The sequence below is a fragment of the Erinaceus europaeus genome, chromosome 4 (assembly GCF_950295315.1).
Source record: "Erinaceus europaeus chromosome 4, mEriEur2.1, whole genome shotgun sequence".
Lineage (NCBI taxonomy): Eukaryota > Metazoa > Chordata > Mammalia > Eulipotyphla > Erinaceidae > Erinaceus > Erinaceus europaeus.
In genome coordinates, this window is record NC_080165.1 from 46,991,851 (window position 1) to 47,010,773 (window position 18,923).

Consider the following 18,923-nt stretch of genomic DNA (forward strand, 5'->3'; position numbering starts at 1 on the left):
AACACTCTCCTCTTGTGGCCCATGAGGCGATTCTGGTGCACTGTAAATGTTAATGTGAAAAGAAATATGCACCAGGCCAGGTGGTGGCGCACTCAGTTAAGAGCACATAGTACTAAACACAAGGACCCGTGCAAAGAACTGGGTTTGAGCCCCCTGCTCCCCACCTGCAAGGGGGATGCTTCTCAAGCAGTGAAGCAGATCTGCAGTTATCTATCTTTCTCTCTCCCATTCTATCTCCCCTTCCCTTCTCAATTTTCCTATTGAAAAATAATGGGGGAAGGAATGTTTGCCAGGAGCCGTGGTTTTGTAGGGCTGGCACTGAGCCTCAGAGATAACCCTGGAAGAAAGAAAGAAAGAAAGAAAGAAAGAAAGAAAGAAAGAAAGAAAGAAAGAAAGAAAGAAAGAAAGAAAGAAAGAAAAGAGAAGGGAAGGGAAGGGAAGGGAAGGGAAGGGAAGGGAAGGGAAGGGAAGGGAAGGGAAGGGAAGGGAAGGGAAGGGAAGGGAAGGGAAGGGAAGGGAAGGGAAGGGAAGGGAAGGGAAGAAAAAGATATGTGCACTAAGCTAAGGGTGTTGAGAAGCCTAGTAACCAGAATCACGCCCCTTCCTCCAGAACATGCAAGTCAGAGAAATGTCCAGATTACTGCCTTCCCTGTTGTAATATCAGATGTGAATGTTTCTGGCAGGCTCAGCAACTGCAAGTCTTCACTGGTCAGACTGATAAGGAAGATTCCTTTGTTTAAACACTATAAGGGGAGGAGGCGTGATACTATTAAAATATATAGTAGGAGTCTCCAAAGGTGAATGGGACATAGTTCATCAGTGCTCCACCCCATCCACTTCTAGGAAGCGGTTAAGGAGTCCTAACTGAAACACTGTGCAAGGGCCACTGGAGAGCAGACAGCCCCAGGCCCATTGCTATGGAGGCAGAAATGAGCTTTCCAGGGCAGGAGTGCTAGAGTTTCTTTTTTTTTTTTTTTAATATTTATTTATTTATTTATTTATTTTCCCTTTCTTTTTGCCCTTGTTGTTTTATTGTTGTAGTCATCATTGTTGTTGTTATTGATGCCTTCGTTGTTGGATAGGACAGGGAGAAATGGAGAGAGGAGGGGGAGACAGGGAGAGAGAAAGATAGACACCTGCAGACCTGCTTCACAGCTTGCGGAGCGACTCCCCTGCAGGTGGGGAGCCGGGGGCTTGAACCGAGACCCTTATGCCGGTCCTTGTGCTTTGCGCCACCTGCGCTTAACCGCTGCGCTACCACCCGACTCCCATGATAGAGTTTCTTAACAGTGCATTTTGGACACCTCTGCTTTAAAAGACTGATTTTTGCACCAACTCCTACTTGCTTAAAAATGACAGGAGTGCAGGACTTGCCTTCAGTATGTAAAAACAAAGAACTGTTCTGAAGCCTTTACAGAAGATAGAAAAAGGGCAGAAGTCACAACAGAGAAGGCCAGCTGGAAGGATGCCATAGGGGTCCAGGACCACATGGGTGTAGCACAGTAGTCTCATGAAATGGGATTTTGAGGACCTTGAACTCAAACATCAGTGTGGAAAAGGGTGCCTGCTGTTTGAAGCTGATCATTTGCTACTGCTGGTACATCCATACATCCGAAATAGATTTTAAGACTTTGTTTCACCTCTCCCCTTTATTTCTCAATAAAGACTCTCACATTAACAAGCTTAAGAGCTTCAGTGTGAAATGCCAGGTTTCCATGTTCAGTCAATTGTTCTTATTTCCAGCAATAACTAGCCTATTATTCTCTCCAACCCTCCCCAAGTGCCTACCAGGAATCCAGAGTTGCATGTCAATGTTAATCTAAGGAGATAGGACCCCCTAACTTCATCCCAGCTCCTCCTACAATTTTTCTTGCAAATGTAAACTCTGGCATTCAAACAAGTCTTATGATAACAGCATTATATTCAAGTGAAACCATTTTCTTAGGGGAAAAAAGGTGTGAATGTTAATTTTAACAATGATATCATGAGTTCTGGACAGCTGGGCTCTGACCACTATTGACCCAATCAGTGCCCTCTGTCCGGATCCCCAGAAGGCACTAAGGGCAGCCCCCAAGCCTCCAGGTGGCAAAAAAGGGAGGAGGTGGCAGCATTCCAACATTCAGGAGCAGCCAGAAGCTCGGAAGTAACAGAAGGAGGGAGAGAGGAAAATAGGTGCATGTGCAAGCTTCCAGAGTGTCAGCTCATCTTCAAGGTTAGCTGAACACGGTGTTGTGCTGTTGGGTCACCCGGATGAATGTCGCCCTCCTGCTCAGCTCTTTGAGTTTGGCAGCCCCCACATAAGTGCAGGTAGACCTCAGTCCCCCAAGAATATCCAGAATTGTGTTTTCCACATCCCCTTTGTAAGGCACTTCCACAGTCTTGCCCTCAGAGGCCCTAGAAGAAAAAGGAATTTTCGGATTAAACAGGCTCTATGTTTGCTTAGCCCAATGCCAAACTTTCATGTCGAGGCCCGAAGGTCTCAGGTTCAATATCCCACATCACCATAAACCAGAGCAGAGCCGAGGATTGCTCTGGTTTTTCTTCCTCTCATGAAAATTAATACATTACTTAAAAAAAAAAAAAAAAAAAAAGCCCTCTAGAGACTAGTGAGAAAACACCTGACAGATTGCCTGCCTTGCCATGTGCAAGGCCCAGGTTTGAGCCCTTGACATGCCATATGGGACTGCTATAGCACTAATGGTAGCTTAAGTACTGTGATCTCCCTCCACCCCGTCTCTCTGTCTCTGTCTCTCTCTCTCTCTCTCTCTCTCTCTCTCTCTCACACACACACACACACACACACCTGAAAAAGATGGCCCAGAACAGTAAAGTTGGTGAATAACATATGTGTGAAGTCCTACCCATGCAAAACAAACTAACAAACAAAACCCCAGCTAGAATGAGTGCCAGCTTCAGCACTTAAAGGGCCCCAAAGCACTCAGGTAGCTAGATACCACTTTGTGACTTCCATGCCCAGCTTGCTATAAATAACCAATCTGGACATCTGAACATGCCAGCATCTCAGATGAACACATTGCTCCCACCCACAGAGCACAACCTCACTGCTGACCATCCAGTATATCATGGAAAGGAAAGTGTTAGCAACATTGAAAGAAGTCTCACACACTCATACTACTGTTTGGTGACTCTTCTCAACAACAAACCACCAGTCTGCCTCTAACAGAATCCAACTTCACCTTTCTCTTCTACCTTATTCCCTATAATCTCTCAATGACTTAGAGCCCAAGATGTCCAAGAGGAAGGGAGATAAATTCAGTGGATTACCCCTGAGACAGCCAATCATACCACAACCTCCTCTGTTTGTCCTCCCAGATAAAAAAAAAAAATGTCCAGAGCTTCATGTTCCCACAAACAAGCTCATGAGTCAGACACGGACTGCCAAAGGGAATGATCAAGAGAAGGTAGAAGGTATCGCTAAAATGTACAGCATTAGCTTTACTCAGTTATATGGAAATCTCCACCAGCAAGACACAGGGGCTCCAGTCCAGAAACTATCCATTTCTCTGGGGAACCCCCACTTCATTGAGCATACTCCTCCCAGCTCAGCCCTCAGCGTTGAGACACATTATAACACCTGCCTCCAGGGATTAGTGTAGGGTGCCAGAGTCAGAGAATTGAGGCTTTTCTCAACATTGGAGGTACCAAGGCCTCAGGTAACATCTTTCTCATATTTTCAAAGGAATATTTAGAAATTCAGAAGGTCTGGTCTGTGACACCAGTACTAATCTGTCCTTCCTGAGTCCTGGTCCCCTCTTCACAAAGCAACCAAGTAACATTGCTTGACTATACATATCAAGTCTTACTATTGTAAAATGCCTTGAAATATTTTTTGAGGCCCATTACAAGCAAGAAATTTCCAATCTATGGAAAAATTTACCCCCCCCATCTAATGAAACAGAATATGAAAATTCTAACAACCAAGTTCTGGAGCCTCCTCTAAACATTCTCTCATTATATGATAAATATTTATTTATCTATTTAGCTTCTCTTGATCAAAAACTCGTTGGCTAGAATTTCACAGGTGTGCTAACTCTTGTATATTGAGATGTCTGTGCAAAACTACCCTTGGGTGACATCTAGCTTTTGTTCCCAAACAGATTTACTGGGGGGGCAGGGGGGGAGGTAGTGGTTTGCAGTACAGTTGTTGATACACAGGTACAGTTTTTCATCTCCCTATATTAAGTGCATATAAAACACTCTCACCAAGGGTCAGACGGTAGTGCAACGGGTTAAGCACATATGGCACAAAGTGAAAGCCCCCAGCTCCCCACCTGCAGAAGGGGTCACTTCACAAGTGGTGAAGCAGGTCTGCAGGTGTCTTGTCTTTCTCTCCCCCTCTCTGTCTCCCCTCTTCTCTCAGTTTCTCTCTGTCCTGTACAACAGCAATGACAACAACAAGGGTAATAAAATGGGAAAAATGGCCTTCAGGAGCAGTGGATTTGTACAGCAGGCACCGAGCCCCAGCAAAAATCCTGGAGGCAAAAAAAAAAAAAAAAAAGACGGGGGTAAACACTCTCACCTCCATCTTAGGGTTTTTTTTCCCAACTTAGGCTTTTTTTCATGCACTGGGACCCAAATAGCCTCTTCACCCCCTCCTATCACCTTCTTAAAACAATCAGCTAGACCCAGGGCTAACACAGTGATTTAAGAGCATTAAGTGCATAAAGTCAATCATTGGCCACAGCTGAAATCACTCATGTCCCTGAACTCTGATCAGAAACAAGGCACTTGTGCCCGCAATGACTACCATTTTGTCTTAAGAGATCCCCATGAGCTTACCAAGACTTATTAGAATTTACCCAAGTTTTGCAAGTCATGTATTACTGATACTCAAGTCTTCTGTGTGGTGACACAGTATACTGGCAACCATGGGTGGAAGTCCCGACACAGTGCTGATGTCAGCCTTGGCGACAGAGTATGCAGTGGTCTGCACAGACGCATGGTGGACTGTGGGCAGATTCAGTCCGTGCTGGTGTACAAAGCATTGTGGGTAGGCTGAATAGACTTAAAAGTACAGCCAGCCGGAAGTCACAGGCTCGCTCTTTGGCTGCTGCTTCTTCTCCTGGTCAGAAGCAGCTTGGCGGAGGTGCTCCAGGCATCCATCTGCCAAGGCTACTTCTCCTGGGAACTGAACACGTGTGACTCTGCTAGCTGGTAAACTTTTAGACCCCTCTACAGCCATTAGCAACCTTTACCAGAGCTGATAATTGTTTATCTTATGGGACTAAACTTTTGATAACCATATTCAGACTTTATGGACCTAGCGTACTCTTAACCCATGATAATAAGTGCTTATTTTGCCTTTTACCTGTTTCACCCTAATAAACCTTGTATTGCTTAAAACAGTTCCCAGCTCCCGCTGTGAATCCTTTTACGCGCTGCAGCAGCCCCCAACCTCCAGCCTCTTTTTAAGTTAAAATTACAACATTCTGATCTGTACAGTGAAGGCTCTTTTATATCTCCCAGGAATAGCATGAAAACAAAATGGTTAACAAGAAGACACTAGCCAGGCATAAATAACTACATTAATATAATGTCAAAGTAAGAGGAACATTCACACGAGGAGAACATGGTGATGAGGTTGCAAACTTCCAGGGCAAGAGAAGAAAGGAGAGAGAGATAAAAAGTAGACAGAGGGAGTCCGGGCAGTATCGCAGCAGGTTAAGCGCCCGTGGCGCAAAGCACAAGGACCAGCATAAGGATCCTGGTTCGAACCCCTGGCTCCCTACCTGCAGGGGAGTTGCTTCACAGGCAGTGAAGCAGGTCTGCAGGTGTCTGTCTTTCTCTCCCCCTCTCTGTCTTCCCCTCCTCTCTCCATTTCTCTCTGTCCTCTCTAACAACAACATCAATAATAACTGCAACAACAATAAAAAAAAATAAAAAACAACAAGGACAACAAAAGGGAAACTAGATTAAAAAAAAAAAAGTAGACAGAGAGAGACAAAGACAGAGCCAGACAGGATGGGTACAGTCTTTAGGGCCCAGACTACTATGGACAAAGGGGACGATTCCTTCAGCACATCCCTTCCTGATCTATGATGCAGATTTGTTTCCAGAGCTGAGGCTTGGGACAACTAAGTTTATTTTTGCCTATTAGGTCTAAAGCATGCTGGAATGGGGGGGTTTGGGGGGTGTGGTGGTTTCTTTCAGCTCTTTAGCCTCTGTTTCTGCAAGTGCCCACTCACTGTCCTTAGAATCCCAAATATTGGGTTACTAGAAAAGTCATGACATATATTTCTGTTTTTCTAGGTAAAAATATGTCATGACTTTTCTGACAACCCAACAGATTCAACAGGAGAGGGCAAGAAACATACAGCAGGCATAGCATCTAGTTGACTCTGAATCTCAATGGCTCCCTTAACATACCTGCACATAGGAGATACTGCTGGTCTGGAGATGGTGAAGTGAGCACTAAGTAAGCACTAAGCCTTTGGGCCAGAGGTCCAGGTCAGCACTGAGGCAATGATCCCCCAGTCTCTCCCTCCCTGTGATGAAGAGAACAAACCTCTCCATCAGCTACCACATGGGAACAGGACTGGGAAGGGGGTGTCTGAAGCTGCCAGAGCAGGACTTTGCCTCCTTCTCAGGCAGCCTCCTCACTGTAGGATGAGGCTGTCAATGCAACCCCCTCCATCCTCCCACCCTGCCTTTCCTAGTGATAACCTCTTTACTGAGTCTTTCTTTAATAAAGAGAGAAGAAGACCAGAGCGATGAGAACTGAAGTCAGCCTAGCATCCGCTACTAAAGAGCAGAGCTCACACACCCTGCCTGAATCTCCATAGAACTCTGAGGCTTTCCCTCTCTCACTTAGTTTCAACCTACCATAATGGATCTCAAACCCACATCCTCAAAATAAGATATAGGGTGTAAGAAATAGAGGTTGTCAGTCAGAGAGGACTGGAACGGAACCAGAAAACCAGAATGAGAACTATGAATATTCTTAGAAAAAAGACAATCCACTCAAAGAAGACTTCTTTCTGAGGACACCCAGTTTCTGCTTTATGCATTCTGTGTCGTCTGTCAGCAGTGCTAACTCTGGTGATAAGCAATAACAAACTGGAACAGACAAGTCAGTATCCTAAGAATCTGTCCAAGGTTCTTAGAACACACATGCAAACAATTATAATGGGAGTGAAAAATAAAAGGTCAGGTTATCTTGGGAGGTCAAGAATATCTCAATATACTTCTAAAAAGCACAAGTGAGTATCTGTTCCTCCTGCAGTGAGTGATACAGACCCTAAGGCTGCTGAAAGCCCCGCATGAGGAGCTGCTGCAGCAAAAACACTGCCATCTCCCATGAAGTGGTCCAAACCACGCCTGTTCCATGCACTATGGAACTGGAGACCTATTCTTCAATCCAATTTGTACAGCTTAAATTTATTCCTGAGCAAAACTGAAAGGCAATGGAGCTCACAAAGGCTCCACTCAAAGGACAAGATAACACTATTTCTGCCACCATCTAAAGCTGTGTCACCTCTAAAACTGGTTGAGAGGGTATTAAGTCTCACCTGCAACCCCATTCACATTTCCAACTGGTTTATCCTAAAACATGCTGCTGGTATTCTTTTTGGAGGGTCCCAAACACCGCAAATGCTACTTGGATAAAAACTAGAATTATTGGGGGCCAGGTGGTGGCATACCTGGTTGAGTGCTTACGCTACAATGAGCAAGGACTCAAGTTCAAGCCTGCTTCAAGGGAAAGCCTTATGAGCAGTGAAGCTATGCTGCAGGTGTCCCTTTTTTCCCCTCTTTATCTCCCCTTCTCTCTCAATTTCCCTATCTCTATCTAATCAAAAATAAAAATATTTTTAAAATAGGACTATTTAAAAGAAAGACAAGTTTTCCAGTTTGATCCCATAGTACTTCAAAACAATTTGTATTTTTCCTTTTTTTTTTTTTTTTTTAACCAGAGCACTGTTCAGCCTTGACTTACAGTGATGCTGGGGATTGAACCTTAGAGATTTTGGAAGTCATTCTGCATAACCTTTATCTATCACCCCAGCCCCATAGCTGAAATACTTTGACACCTGTTCCCATCCTAACTCTGTAGGAAGCAAGAGATGCACATATGTGACATCAGCAAAGACAGGGTTGGCTCTCCTCACCTGTACTCAGCAACTCCTCCAGCGTGCTTCTTCATGGCCGTATCAGAGCTCATCCCATAGAAGAGCTTGAGCTTCTGCCCATTCCGTTCAATCACCTCTCCAGCACACTCCGTGTGGCCTGAGAACATCCCTCCCAGCATGACAAAATCTGCTCCGGCTCCTAAATTTCAACAGTAGGGGCAAAAGGAAGCAGCAGAGGAAAAGGCTCAGAAGTAGTCAGCTCTGGAAATATCCAAATGCTATACCAACTCATCCTTTCTCCTCCTCCCTCTCCCATCAAAGAGAAAGGCTCACCCACTCATTTTCGGAGAAAAGTTAAGAAGGCTCCCTCATACAGGAAGCTGAGCACTGTATACTCAGAGTAAGCAGTGTAGACTACTAGAGGTGTTTGGACAATATGCTAGACAGCCCTTAATGGCTATTAATCACTACTGCTAACTATCTTTCAGTCAGAAATATTACAAATTGGGTGGCATCTCACTTAGCATACTGTTCAGCCTTAGGTACAAGAAACGAACACAGGGACATTGTAGAAAACTCTGGCTGCACCTCGACTGTGATGAACCCCATAACTCTATAAATAATACCACATATGGATGACAGGATGGCATGAATTTTCCTAGATAAGTACAGAAGAAAACCAGAGCATCTCCGGCCTATGTGATGCCAGGGTTCAAACTCAGGACTTTACATTTTAAATCCAAAGCCCTAGCCACTATGCCACTTTGGGGCAACTATAAGACACCTTCTGAATTACCAGTCACTTTTCAGTGCCATCAGCTCCTGCTCTGTTCAGGGAGGACTTTGTGGAGCACTAGAAGGGTGTCTAAGATGTAACAGCCATTGGCATTACATAAACATAGCAGAAAATGTCCATGCTGATGATCCTCATAAGAAGGAACGTGAGGGAGTTGGGTGGTAGCGCAGTGGCTTAAGCACAGGTGGTGATAAGCACAAGGACTGGCTAAGGATCCGGGTTCAAGCTCCCGGTTCCCCACCTGCAGGGGAGTCCCTTCACAGGCGGTGAAACAGGTCTGCAGGTGTCTATCTTTCTCTCGCCCTCTCTGTCTTCCCCTCCTCTCTCCATTTCTTTCTGTCCTACCCAACAACGATGACATCAATAACAACAACAGTAATAACTACAACAATAAAACAAGGGCAACAAAAGGGAATAAATAAATATTAAAAAAAAAAAAGGAACGTGAGATACTCTGAAGTAGTAACAGGTATAGGTGTGACTTAAATCAAAACAGAAGGCAGGACCATGGAAAAAAATGGGTAAATAGGTAGGTAGATAGGTAGACAGACAGACAGATAGCTATTGTCAACCCATGTCTGTGACCTTGGGAGAACCACTGCACCTTCCAATGGAGGGAACGAGGGCACAGAACTCTGATGGTGTGAATGGTGTGGAATTGTACCCCTTTTATTTTGTAATTTTGTAAATCACTAATAAAAGGAACAAGTGAGGGCATGCATGAGATAGGAGTTCTGTAGTCTCCCATTTGCCCCTGACTGTAGGTTACTGTCCTTGTCACTCAATTCTTGGACTCAGTTCCCTCAAAACAAAGCAAAAACAAAAACAAACAAACAAAAAAAACCCAAGCAAACAAAGAACCAGAACACTGGAAAAACTGGACTAGACAAGTGACTTGTATGCCTTTTTCATTTATTTTTTAACATTGTTTGTGGAGATAATAGAGAAACAAAGAAGGAAGTGGGGAGACAGTGAGAGACAGAGAGAGAAAAAGAGAGAGAAAGAGACCTGCAGCACTGCTTCATTGATTGTGAAGCTCTGCTCTTCACCCCTGCAGGTAGGGATCAATGGCTTAAACCTAGGTATTTGCACATGGTAACATGGTAACTGCTACCCAGCTCAACCTTTATGTCTCTTTTGCAGTCAAGATGTTTGATAAGGATGGAGTGGGGTGCCTGCCCACTTTTATGATTATTTTCCAGGGTCACTACAAAATCCAACCACTAAAAATACCGTCCCTGGCCCTCTTGTGCCACTTTCAGTGTTTTATTGAGAAGAAGGGAGAAAGTGGAGGGAGAAGGGGGAGGAAGGGGAGCCAATGCCTAATTTTAAGCCATGAATTTTGAAGCTTATTCTATGTAGAAGTATGTGGGCGTTTTCTAAAAAGTACCACTGGGACCTTTTAGGGATGCCTATGACATTCTGTTTCCACCACCACTACCACCACCACCAACAACAAAATGACAGCAATCTTGGTCTTGGAAAAGCCAGGTGAAAACATGGGAGTTTTTTTTCCCTACCTTTTGTATCCACTTGACAATTTGGGAAACCCTAACAATGAAATCAGAAATCAATTCTGGGGGCTGGGTGGTGGTGCTCATGGTTGAACGCACATGTTACAAAGTGCAAGGACCCAGTTTCAAGCCCCCGATCCACTCCTGCAGAGGGATCACTTCACAAATGATGAAGCAGGGCTACAGGTGTCTCTCTGCCTCTCTTCCTCTCTATCTCCCTCTTCCTCTCAATTTCTGGCTATCTCTATCCAATAAAGATAATTTTAAAAAAAAAGAAAGAAATCAATTCTGACTTCTGAAGGCAGTTATCAACGGTTAGGTGGTGGGCCCCAGGGCACAGGATGTTAAGGTATAGGACTCAACTAGTGCTTTTCTAAAACAAACAACAAACAAAAATCCAGGACAACTCTGGGGGCGGTACCAGTACACCAGCTCACAGTTGGTTGCTGCTGCTCCCTTGTGGCAAACAGGCTCCTCAGCGTCAGGGAAGAAACTGCTGTTGTGACAGAGTTCACCAAAGTAGATCCCCAAAATTACTATACACCAGAGCTGCTGCTGTTCACTTTCACAGTATCCTGATCTTTCCCAGCTTCAATTTTCTTTTTTAAAATTTTTATTATCTTTGTTTATTTGATAGAAGCAGTCAGAAATTGAGAGCAAAGGGAAGTAAGAAAGGAAGAGAGAGACAACACTGCTTTACCACTCACAAAGCTTTCTTCCTACAGGTGGGGACTGAGGGCTCAAACCTGGGTCCTTGTACATTGTAATACATGCACTCAACCAGGTGTTCCACCACCTGGCGCAATGTAGCCTCAATTTTCATGCAATTCTGCGTTGTAGGATTCACTGTATCCTTGAGCACTCATTCTGCCCTGTCACCAGTCAGAATCAAGCCCATAGCAATACTATGGTGACCAGTTGGGCCTGAATCCAGGGGAAGGAAACTCATAACTGGCCCAGAACTCCCTCAAGATCTTTTGCCTCCTCACTCCATCCCCACCCTGCAGCTAAGGCTTAACTAAGGAAAGCTATCTAGGCTTGCTCCCTCCATGTCTCCTTACCAAAGGCTTTGGCGACATCTCCTGGACATGTGCAGCCTCCGTCCTTCAAAGGAAAAAGCAAGGAGAAAGCTTCAGCAGGAGCTCTGCCCGGAAGTCCCCCATGGTTACCCCCACCTTAACCCCACTGATATGGATCTAGTGTCTAGAAAATGACATCCACCCCACCTCCAGTCAGGACCCCCAAGAAAACACAAGAGCTCCCCCACTCCCCCACAGTCCCACACTCCCCAGTTACTGTCCTAGCACCTTCCATTCCCCAAATTCTCTCTTCTCCCACCCCCGCTAACTCCCCGCCCCGCCCCCAACAGTCCCTCCTTAGCAGGGCAGGCAGTGACCCATTCAGGTCCCACCTCAACCTGCTTCTGAGCTTTGGAAATGGGCAGAAGGGCTCCCAACTCAGTCTCTCCCACCCCCAATGGAGAAAGGTTCATGCTCACTCGTTAGATACCTTTCCCAGCCTGCCTGGTGTGAGCTGAGGTTGATTCGGTGCATGAGCTGAACTATTTTAACAGCCAGGAAGAGGACACAGAATTAGTGCCTTTGTATGTCCAAGCACTCTGTGTAACTCCTACTCCTGCTTTGTGAGTTTAAAATCAAACCTGCATTCCTGACACTCACTGCCCACACAGAGCACACAGCTGGGCTGATTTCCTGCCTAGCAGAAAAGTCAGCTCTCTTGAGCTGCCTGGCTGCCATTGGGGATAACGTTCAAAATACCAGGAACCATACTTTAACAATGACTCTTTAGTCACTATCGGGCCACCCCATCTACTGGAGCCCTAGTAGGGGAGTCCTAAGATTCCCAAACAGACATGATGGGCCTAGACCTCGAATAAATCCCTCTCTCCATTTTTACTGGTCATCTCTATCAGGAACAATACAATAGACCCCTTTGTGGGGCCCCCATAGGACCTTGCCCTCAACTTGAATCAACAATGATAGAGAATGTTCCATCCTCTGGGGGGAGGCTGGACAACATACTCTATGCTACTCCTGAGGAAGATGGGTCCTGATATTGGGGCAGCTTGGAATGTTCCTACTCATGACCGTAGAATGTGAGCTCAGATCTACAGGGATGCAGAGGTCACACAGGCTCCTAAGCTGAATATGGGCCCCAGATCAGATCAAATCAATGGGGTTTACAGTCAACAATATTTATAGATCTTTCCCGTATTTGGGAGCTACTCTCTTCCCTGATCCAGCTTTCTGGTCCTTCTGCCAGCCATGACATCATCTCCCTAGACAATAACTTGGATCCACCTGCATATCAGATTTCAGGCTCAGGGAAAAAAAAAAAAGAGAAAAAGAAAAAAAAAAACTAGTATAGCCACAGGCCCTTTGGAATAGAACTAAAATAGGCCTACTAGCTATCTATAGAATGGAGACCTCCCCACCCAACTCTTCATCTGCACTATTCCAGCCTTTAGGTTCATGATTAATCAACAATTTGTTTGGGTTTGTATGTTAACTCTCTTTTCAGCCACCAGGCTCCAGATGCTAGCATGATGCCAACCAGACTTCCCTGGACAGACAACCCCACCAATGTGTCCTGGAGCTTCGATTCCCCAGAGACCCATCCCACTAGGGAAAGAGAGAAACAGGCTGGGAGTATGGATCAACCTGCCATCTCCTATCTGTCCTATCCATCCCTAGAATAGAGAGTGGTGAAAGCCAACAGAAAGTGGTAGAAGGAATGTTACTGAATCACTTACTATGAGTCTGCAATGGTTACAAACTTCATTTTTCTATTAAAACATCACTTGAATTTCCAGTTGGTATTTAAGTGCCCGGTGACAAATGAGTACATAAAGATATGGTATACATACACAGTGGAATACTACTCAGCTATAAGTAATGGTAAAATCTTGTCATTTGTTACAACATAGGTAGAATTGAAAGAGAACGTGCTAAGTGAAAGAGATCAGAAGAGTAATGACAAATACTGAACGATCTCACTAATATGTGGAATATAAAGAAATAAATCGAGGGAATAATGTCAGGCAAAAAAAAAAACCCTTAACCTCTGACTTTAGGACTAGTTTACCAAAAGGGTTGGAAAAGGGTATGGAGTGGATTGACACTTTGGTGGTGGGTATTATGAGATAACATATATGTTTAATGGAAGTGAAATAGTACTCCCAAAACATATACAGTATAGTAAACAAATGTTACCTCAGTGACAAAAATAACAACAACAAGAACAACAACAACAACAAATATGGAGGCTTAAGTGACTTGCCCAAGAACACAGAGCTATACTAAAAGAAAAACAACACTAAAATTTGAGTTTAAAAGCACATTCTAGGGCTGGGAAGATTATTCAATATCTTAATAGCATAAGACTGAGATCCCAGAGGATGTAGGTTCAATACTTGCCACTGCAGAGTCAGTGAGAAGATAGGAGTCTCTACTCCCTCTTCCTCAAATGCTCCTAGAAATTAACCAAATGTGTACTTTCTAGAAAGACCTAAGTATAGGGCTTCAATAACTTGACACTAAAACCTTATTAATTTTGACCTCCACTGAGTTAAAAATGGTGGCCACTGAAAGAACATGTATTAATTGGGATTCAAATGATTCTCAATAATGAACACTATTCTGATTAATTATATACAATCTTTCGGAGCAAACCTCTGAACAGTCTAATTTGCTAGGATGGGGTCCAGGCATGCCTATTTTTAAAGATTCTGTCAGTGAGTTTCAAGCAGTCAGCAAATATACAAGGTATGAAGGAAGCATCTGAGCAGTTCTGGCATGATGGAGAATGGTGTTATTCAGTGCCTCCAGTAAGCTGAAACATTTCACTCGGCAAAGGGAGGATTGTTTTGTCGGATTTTTACACACTAGGTGCTCAATAAGCGGGTGCTAATTGTTCACTGGGGCAAAAACTAAAGCAAAGATTATTGAGCAGAGAATCTTAAAACTGTCAGCAGCCAATAAACTCTCAGTCATTTATTCTAGCTCCTACTGATATGGTAAATGGTCAATAAATACATGCTGAAAGACTGAACTATCCAGATGGATGACAAGCAGGGATAAAGCACTAGAAGGAGCACGTGGAATCTGTGAGTCAAGGACCTGGACCCTTGAGAATCATGATCAGTGAAGCAATGGCTCTCCAGATGCTGCATGCAGGAAGGTGCACAAGAGATCATATTCATGGAGGGATTTTCAAAGGGCATACATAACTCTACCCTCAAAACAGGTCCAGAAATCCAACCTCATCTAGCTGAAATGCTGAATCAAAATAAACTTGCTTTCACATAGATACTTAATTTGCCACACTTGCATTACTTTAAAAATCACCCAGCAGTTATTCAATAGGGGAGTCTGCCTTGGCAACTGTTTAAGTGAAAAGGTCTGGAGATTCAGTATAACCAATGACTTCCCAATATGCTAATTCAGATTTTCAGATATGCATTTATATTTATGTCTCTCTCTCTCTCACATACACACATACGCACACGCACATGCACACACACGTGGAAGCCATAGTTCTGCGTCTGTCAAATAATTTCCATTCTGTTCTGAGCATCTCAGCTGGAAGGGATGAGACATGTTGATTCTCTTTAACTATTTGAATAGAGATCCTGTCAAATTGATCCACTTGGAATAGAAGCCTTCATACATTTAACCCCTAATACTATTTTTTTAATTTTTTATTTATAAAAAGGAAACACTGATAAAAACCATAGGATAAGAGGGGTACAATGCCATACAACTCCCACCATCAGAACTCCACATCCCATCCCCTCCCCTGATAGCTTTCCTATTCTTTATCCCTCTGGGAGTATGGACCCAAGGTCATTGGGGGGTGCAGAAGGTGGAAGGTCTGGCTACTGTTAATTGCTTCCCCGCTGAACAAGGGCATTGACAGGTTGATCCATACTCCCAGCCTATCTCTCTCTTTCCCTAGTGGGGCTGGTCTCTGGGGAATCGGAGCTCCAGGACACATTGGTGGGGTTCAACAACGGTAGAGAATGTTCCATTTTCTGAAGGGAGCATGGACAAGATACACTATGTTCCACCTGAGGAAGATGGGCTCTGAAATTGGGGGAGCTTGGAACATGACTCATGACTATGGAATGTGAGCTCAGATCTACAGGGTTGCAGAGAGCACATAGGCTCCTAAGCTGAATATGGGCCCCAGATCAGATCAAATCAATGGGGTTTATAGTCAACAATATTTATACACCTTTCCCATATATACTCTCTTCCCTGATCCAGCTTTCTGGTCCTTCTGCCAGCCATGACATCATCTCCCCAGACAATAACTTGGGTCCACCTGCATATCAGATTTCAGGCTGGGGGGGGGGGGGCGGCGGTGAAAAAACTAGTATAGTCACAGGCCCTTTGGAATAGAACTAAAATAGGCCTACTAGCTATCTACAAAACGAAGCCTCCTCCCCCCCAACTCTTCATCTGCACTATGCCAGCCTTTAGGCTCATGATTAGTCAACAACTTGTTTGGGTTTGTATGTTAACTCTCTTTTCAGCCACCAGGTTCTAAATGTTAGCATGATGCCAACCAGACTTCCCTTAATACTATTTAACAGCTAAGTGTTATATTGCATTCCTTCCAGGAACTACAAGAAACTGTTGATCAATCCACCTGATTCTCCTTAACTCCTTCCCATACATTTATCAACCCCCCAAAAAAATCTAGCTTCTTCCCCCACCAACCTGCCACTGGATCTGTTCCCATAACCAATGGCCCATGAGTGATATCTGTTGCCACTACAGATGTGGTTAGCTGAGATTAAATCATCTTCCAGCAGGTGACACTTAACCCAACAGGAATCGTCTTCTTAAAAAAATGAGAAGCTTGAACATAAAAATACTGGAAAAACACCAGATGAAAACAGGAGTTATGGTGGCACCAGCCAAGAATCTGCCAAAACAGCTGGAGATCTGGAAGAGCCTACACAAAAGTTTTCCTGACCCTGCTAGCACCCTGAATTCTGACTGCTGGCCTCCAGAAATCTCAGAAGGTCCCTGCTGATTTAAGCCACCCACACTGGAGCATTTTTTTATACAACCTTTACAAACTAACATGTGGTCCTCCTCATTTCCTCAAAGTTCCCTACACACACACACACACACACACACACACACACACACACACACCCTCCTACCTTATATTGCTACTGACCAACATGAACACCTTTCTCACCACAGAGTAAGCTGTTACTGTTCACATTCCCAAGTTAACAGGATACCAGCAGGATCAGTAGCAGCTAGGAAGCAATGGCTCCCGCTGCAGTTCCAGGACACCCCCTGACCCACCCTCAGCCCTGCTCTGAGACTTACAGAGATGATGTGGCCCTTCAGGCCATGGGCAGAATCAGCACACTCTATCACAGCACTCAGCTGCGGGTAGCCCACTCCGGTCTTGGTGCGGGTAGTGCATACAGAACCTGACAAGGAAGAAGTGGATCCCAAAGAGAGATAGTTAGGAATGAGTGGATTATAATGTAAAAACGAAGCCCCACCATACAGCACTACCGCCAAGTTATTGGGAATGAACTGCATGGCAATGAAGTTGGATGTGGAGAAGGGCTGGGACTTTGGCACTTGTCCAAGTGTTAACCTCTGTTAGTCTCATTACTAAATAGGAATAAAAATACTGTCTTCATAGGGTTGTGGAATAGTATAAAGAGGATAAATGAAGCAAACTGCATGACCCAGGGCATGGCCTCAAGAAAATGAAGTTGGCACCAGCTATGCCCCTGCATGCTTGCATCCACTTAACTCTCCCTAATAAACACTAGTTCCCAACAAGATCACTTATGCATGATCCCTGTCTGATACTCCCATGCCATCCAGAGTCTCCACTCAATCTGGGCTCTAAAGTCAGGACTCACACCAGCCTCCTTGATTCCTTCTACCCATCTCCTGACTTCTGCCTTACCTTTGCCACAGCCCACCCTGTCCTGCTTGTCCTCCTGCACAGATTCCCAGATAAGGCCAGGCCAAGACATGCCGAGGACTCAGGTAGCTCTAGCACAGGTCCCCAGTGTCAATTCTTCTCTGCCCTCCAGGTATGTGAACATCCTTGCTCACCAGAGCCCACCCACACCTTGATCAAGCCCCCTTTGCCTACCTATGACCTTCCTGTTCTACCTTCTATTCTCTCCCTCCCCTCTGGTCCTGCTCCAGCCATGCTGACCTTTCAGTTCCTCCAGCAGAGTGAGCTTCTTCCCACCTTAGGGAGTCTCTGTACATGATGTTCTCTCTGACTGAACACTGTCCCCCCCCCCCACCACCACCCCGTACCACCCCCTGGCTTTGCCAACCACTTCTCATCTTTCAGGCTTCATCTGAAATGTCACTGCCTCTCAGGGAGGCTGTTTACCACCATGCTCATTTCAAAGACAGGCACTCAAATAATTATTTGTGGATGAACACAGGATCTGTTTTCTCTGCTGGATGGTGAGTTCCATGGGTATTCACTGCTGTTGACCCAATGCTGAGAATGAAGCCACACACATAATAAGGCTCTATAAATAGTTACTGGAAGAATGTGTGAAGTGAAGAATGAATGAGTCACCCACATCCCAGTCTCCACAGCTTTGCTCTTAATTCAGCTATTCCTGCATGTCCCATGGTGTCAATTATGGAGTGCCCTGCAGTCTGTGTAAAACTCCTCCACTTCCTGCCAGCCTGTGGTTCTGGTGGGGGGTGGTGGTGAGAGGCTCTGAACCCACCTCTACTCCAAATTGGCCAACTACCTCCTACCCTCAGCTTCCCATAGACTTATCCCAGGGGTCTGTATGACTAGGACCACACAAGACTGTACCCACACGTCCAGATCTAGTTTCAGCAGGGAAGTCACAAGGTCAAGGGGAATCCCACCTTCCTGCACACAGCACAGGACAGAATCCCTCTTATGACATGTATACCATCCCAAAGCCATAAGTGTCTGCCCTTCTCCACCCCAGGCTCTCTCTGCTGAATTGCAGCAACCACACACACACTTTGCAAGGTAGAGCTGGAGTGTTAGCATCTCTGGTTCAGAACTGGTTTTCTCTTCTCCCTCTCAAGAGCTACACTTTAAAAATGAGTCAGGGGCTGCAACTCTGCATGCATGAGGGACCCACAAAACTTAGGTCAGCTGCCCTACTCAGAAAAAAAAAAAAAAAATGGAAGAAGTTCCAAACAAGGCATGGGAGAAATCTCAATTAACCCTTAGGCTGAAAGGTCAGAATGGGACATATTTTCTCCCAGGTACAAAGGAAAGGGCACCCAGTTTTAATGCTTTGAGCCAGTTCCTGTGAGTGGCTCAATAATAGCGTGATTTTTAACAGTATCATTCAACAAGACAATAACCAGTACTTTCACTCTAGATGATTAGTGAAATTTAAGTATCTTCTCTGATGAATTTAATGACATGAATCCAATATATTAGGCTCAAAGGAAGCTTGTATTTTCTTTCTTAGTCTTATCAGTTCTAAATACAAATGAC

The 18,923-nt window shown here is 44.7% G+C and overlaps 1 protein-coding gene across 1 annotated transcript in view; it reads right to left on the reverse strand.

The window, feature by feature from the left end:
• Positions 1–1,630: 1,630 nt before the first annotated feature.
• Positions 1,631–18,923, reverse strand: part of GMPR (guanosine monophosphate reductase) — a 53,082-nt gene continuing 35,789 nt past the window's right edge. The window contains exons 6-9 of the mRNA XM_007539271.3: positions 16,769–16,875; positions 11,459–11,501; positions 8,127–8,286; positions 1,631–2,394 (exon numbers count right to left, since the gene is read on the reverse strand). Coding sequence (XP_007539333.1) covers positions 2,214–2,394; positions 8,127–8,286; positions 11,459–11,501; positions 16,769–16,875 — 491 coding nt within the window. The 3' untranslated portion in view covers positions 1,631–2,213. The remainder of the gene's footprint in view (positions 2,395–8,126; positions 8,287–11,458; positions 11,502–16,768; positions 16,876–18,923) is intronic.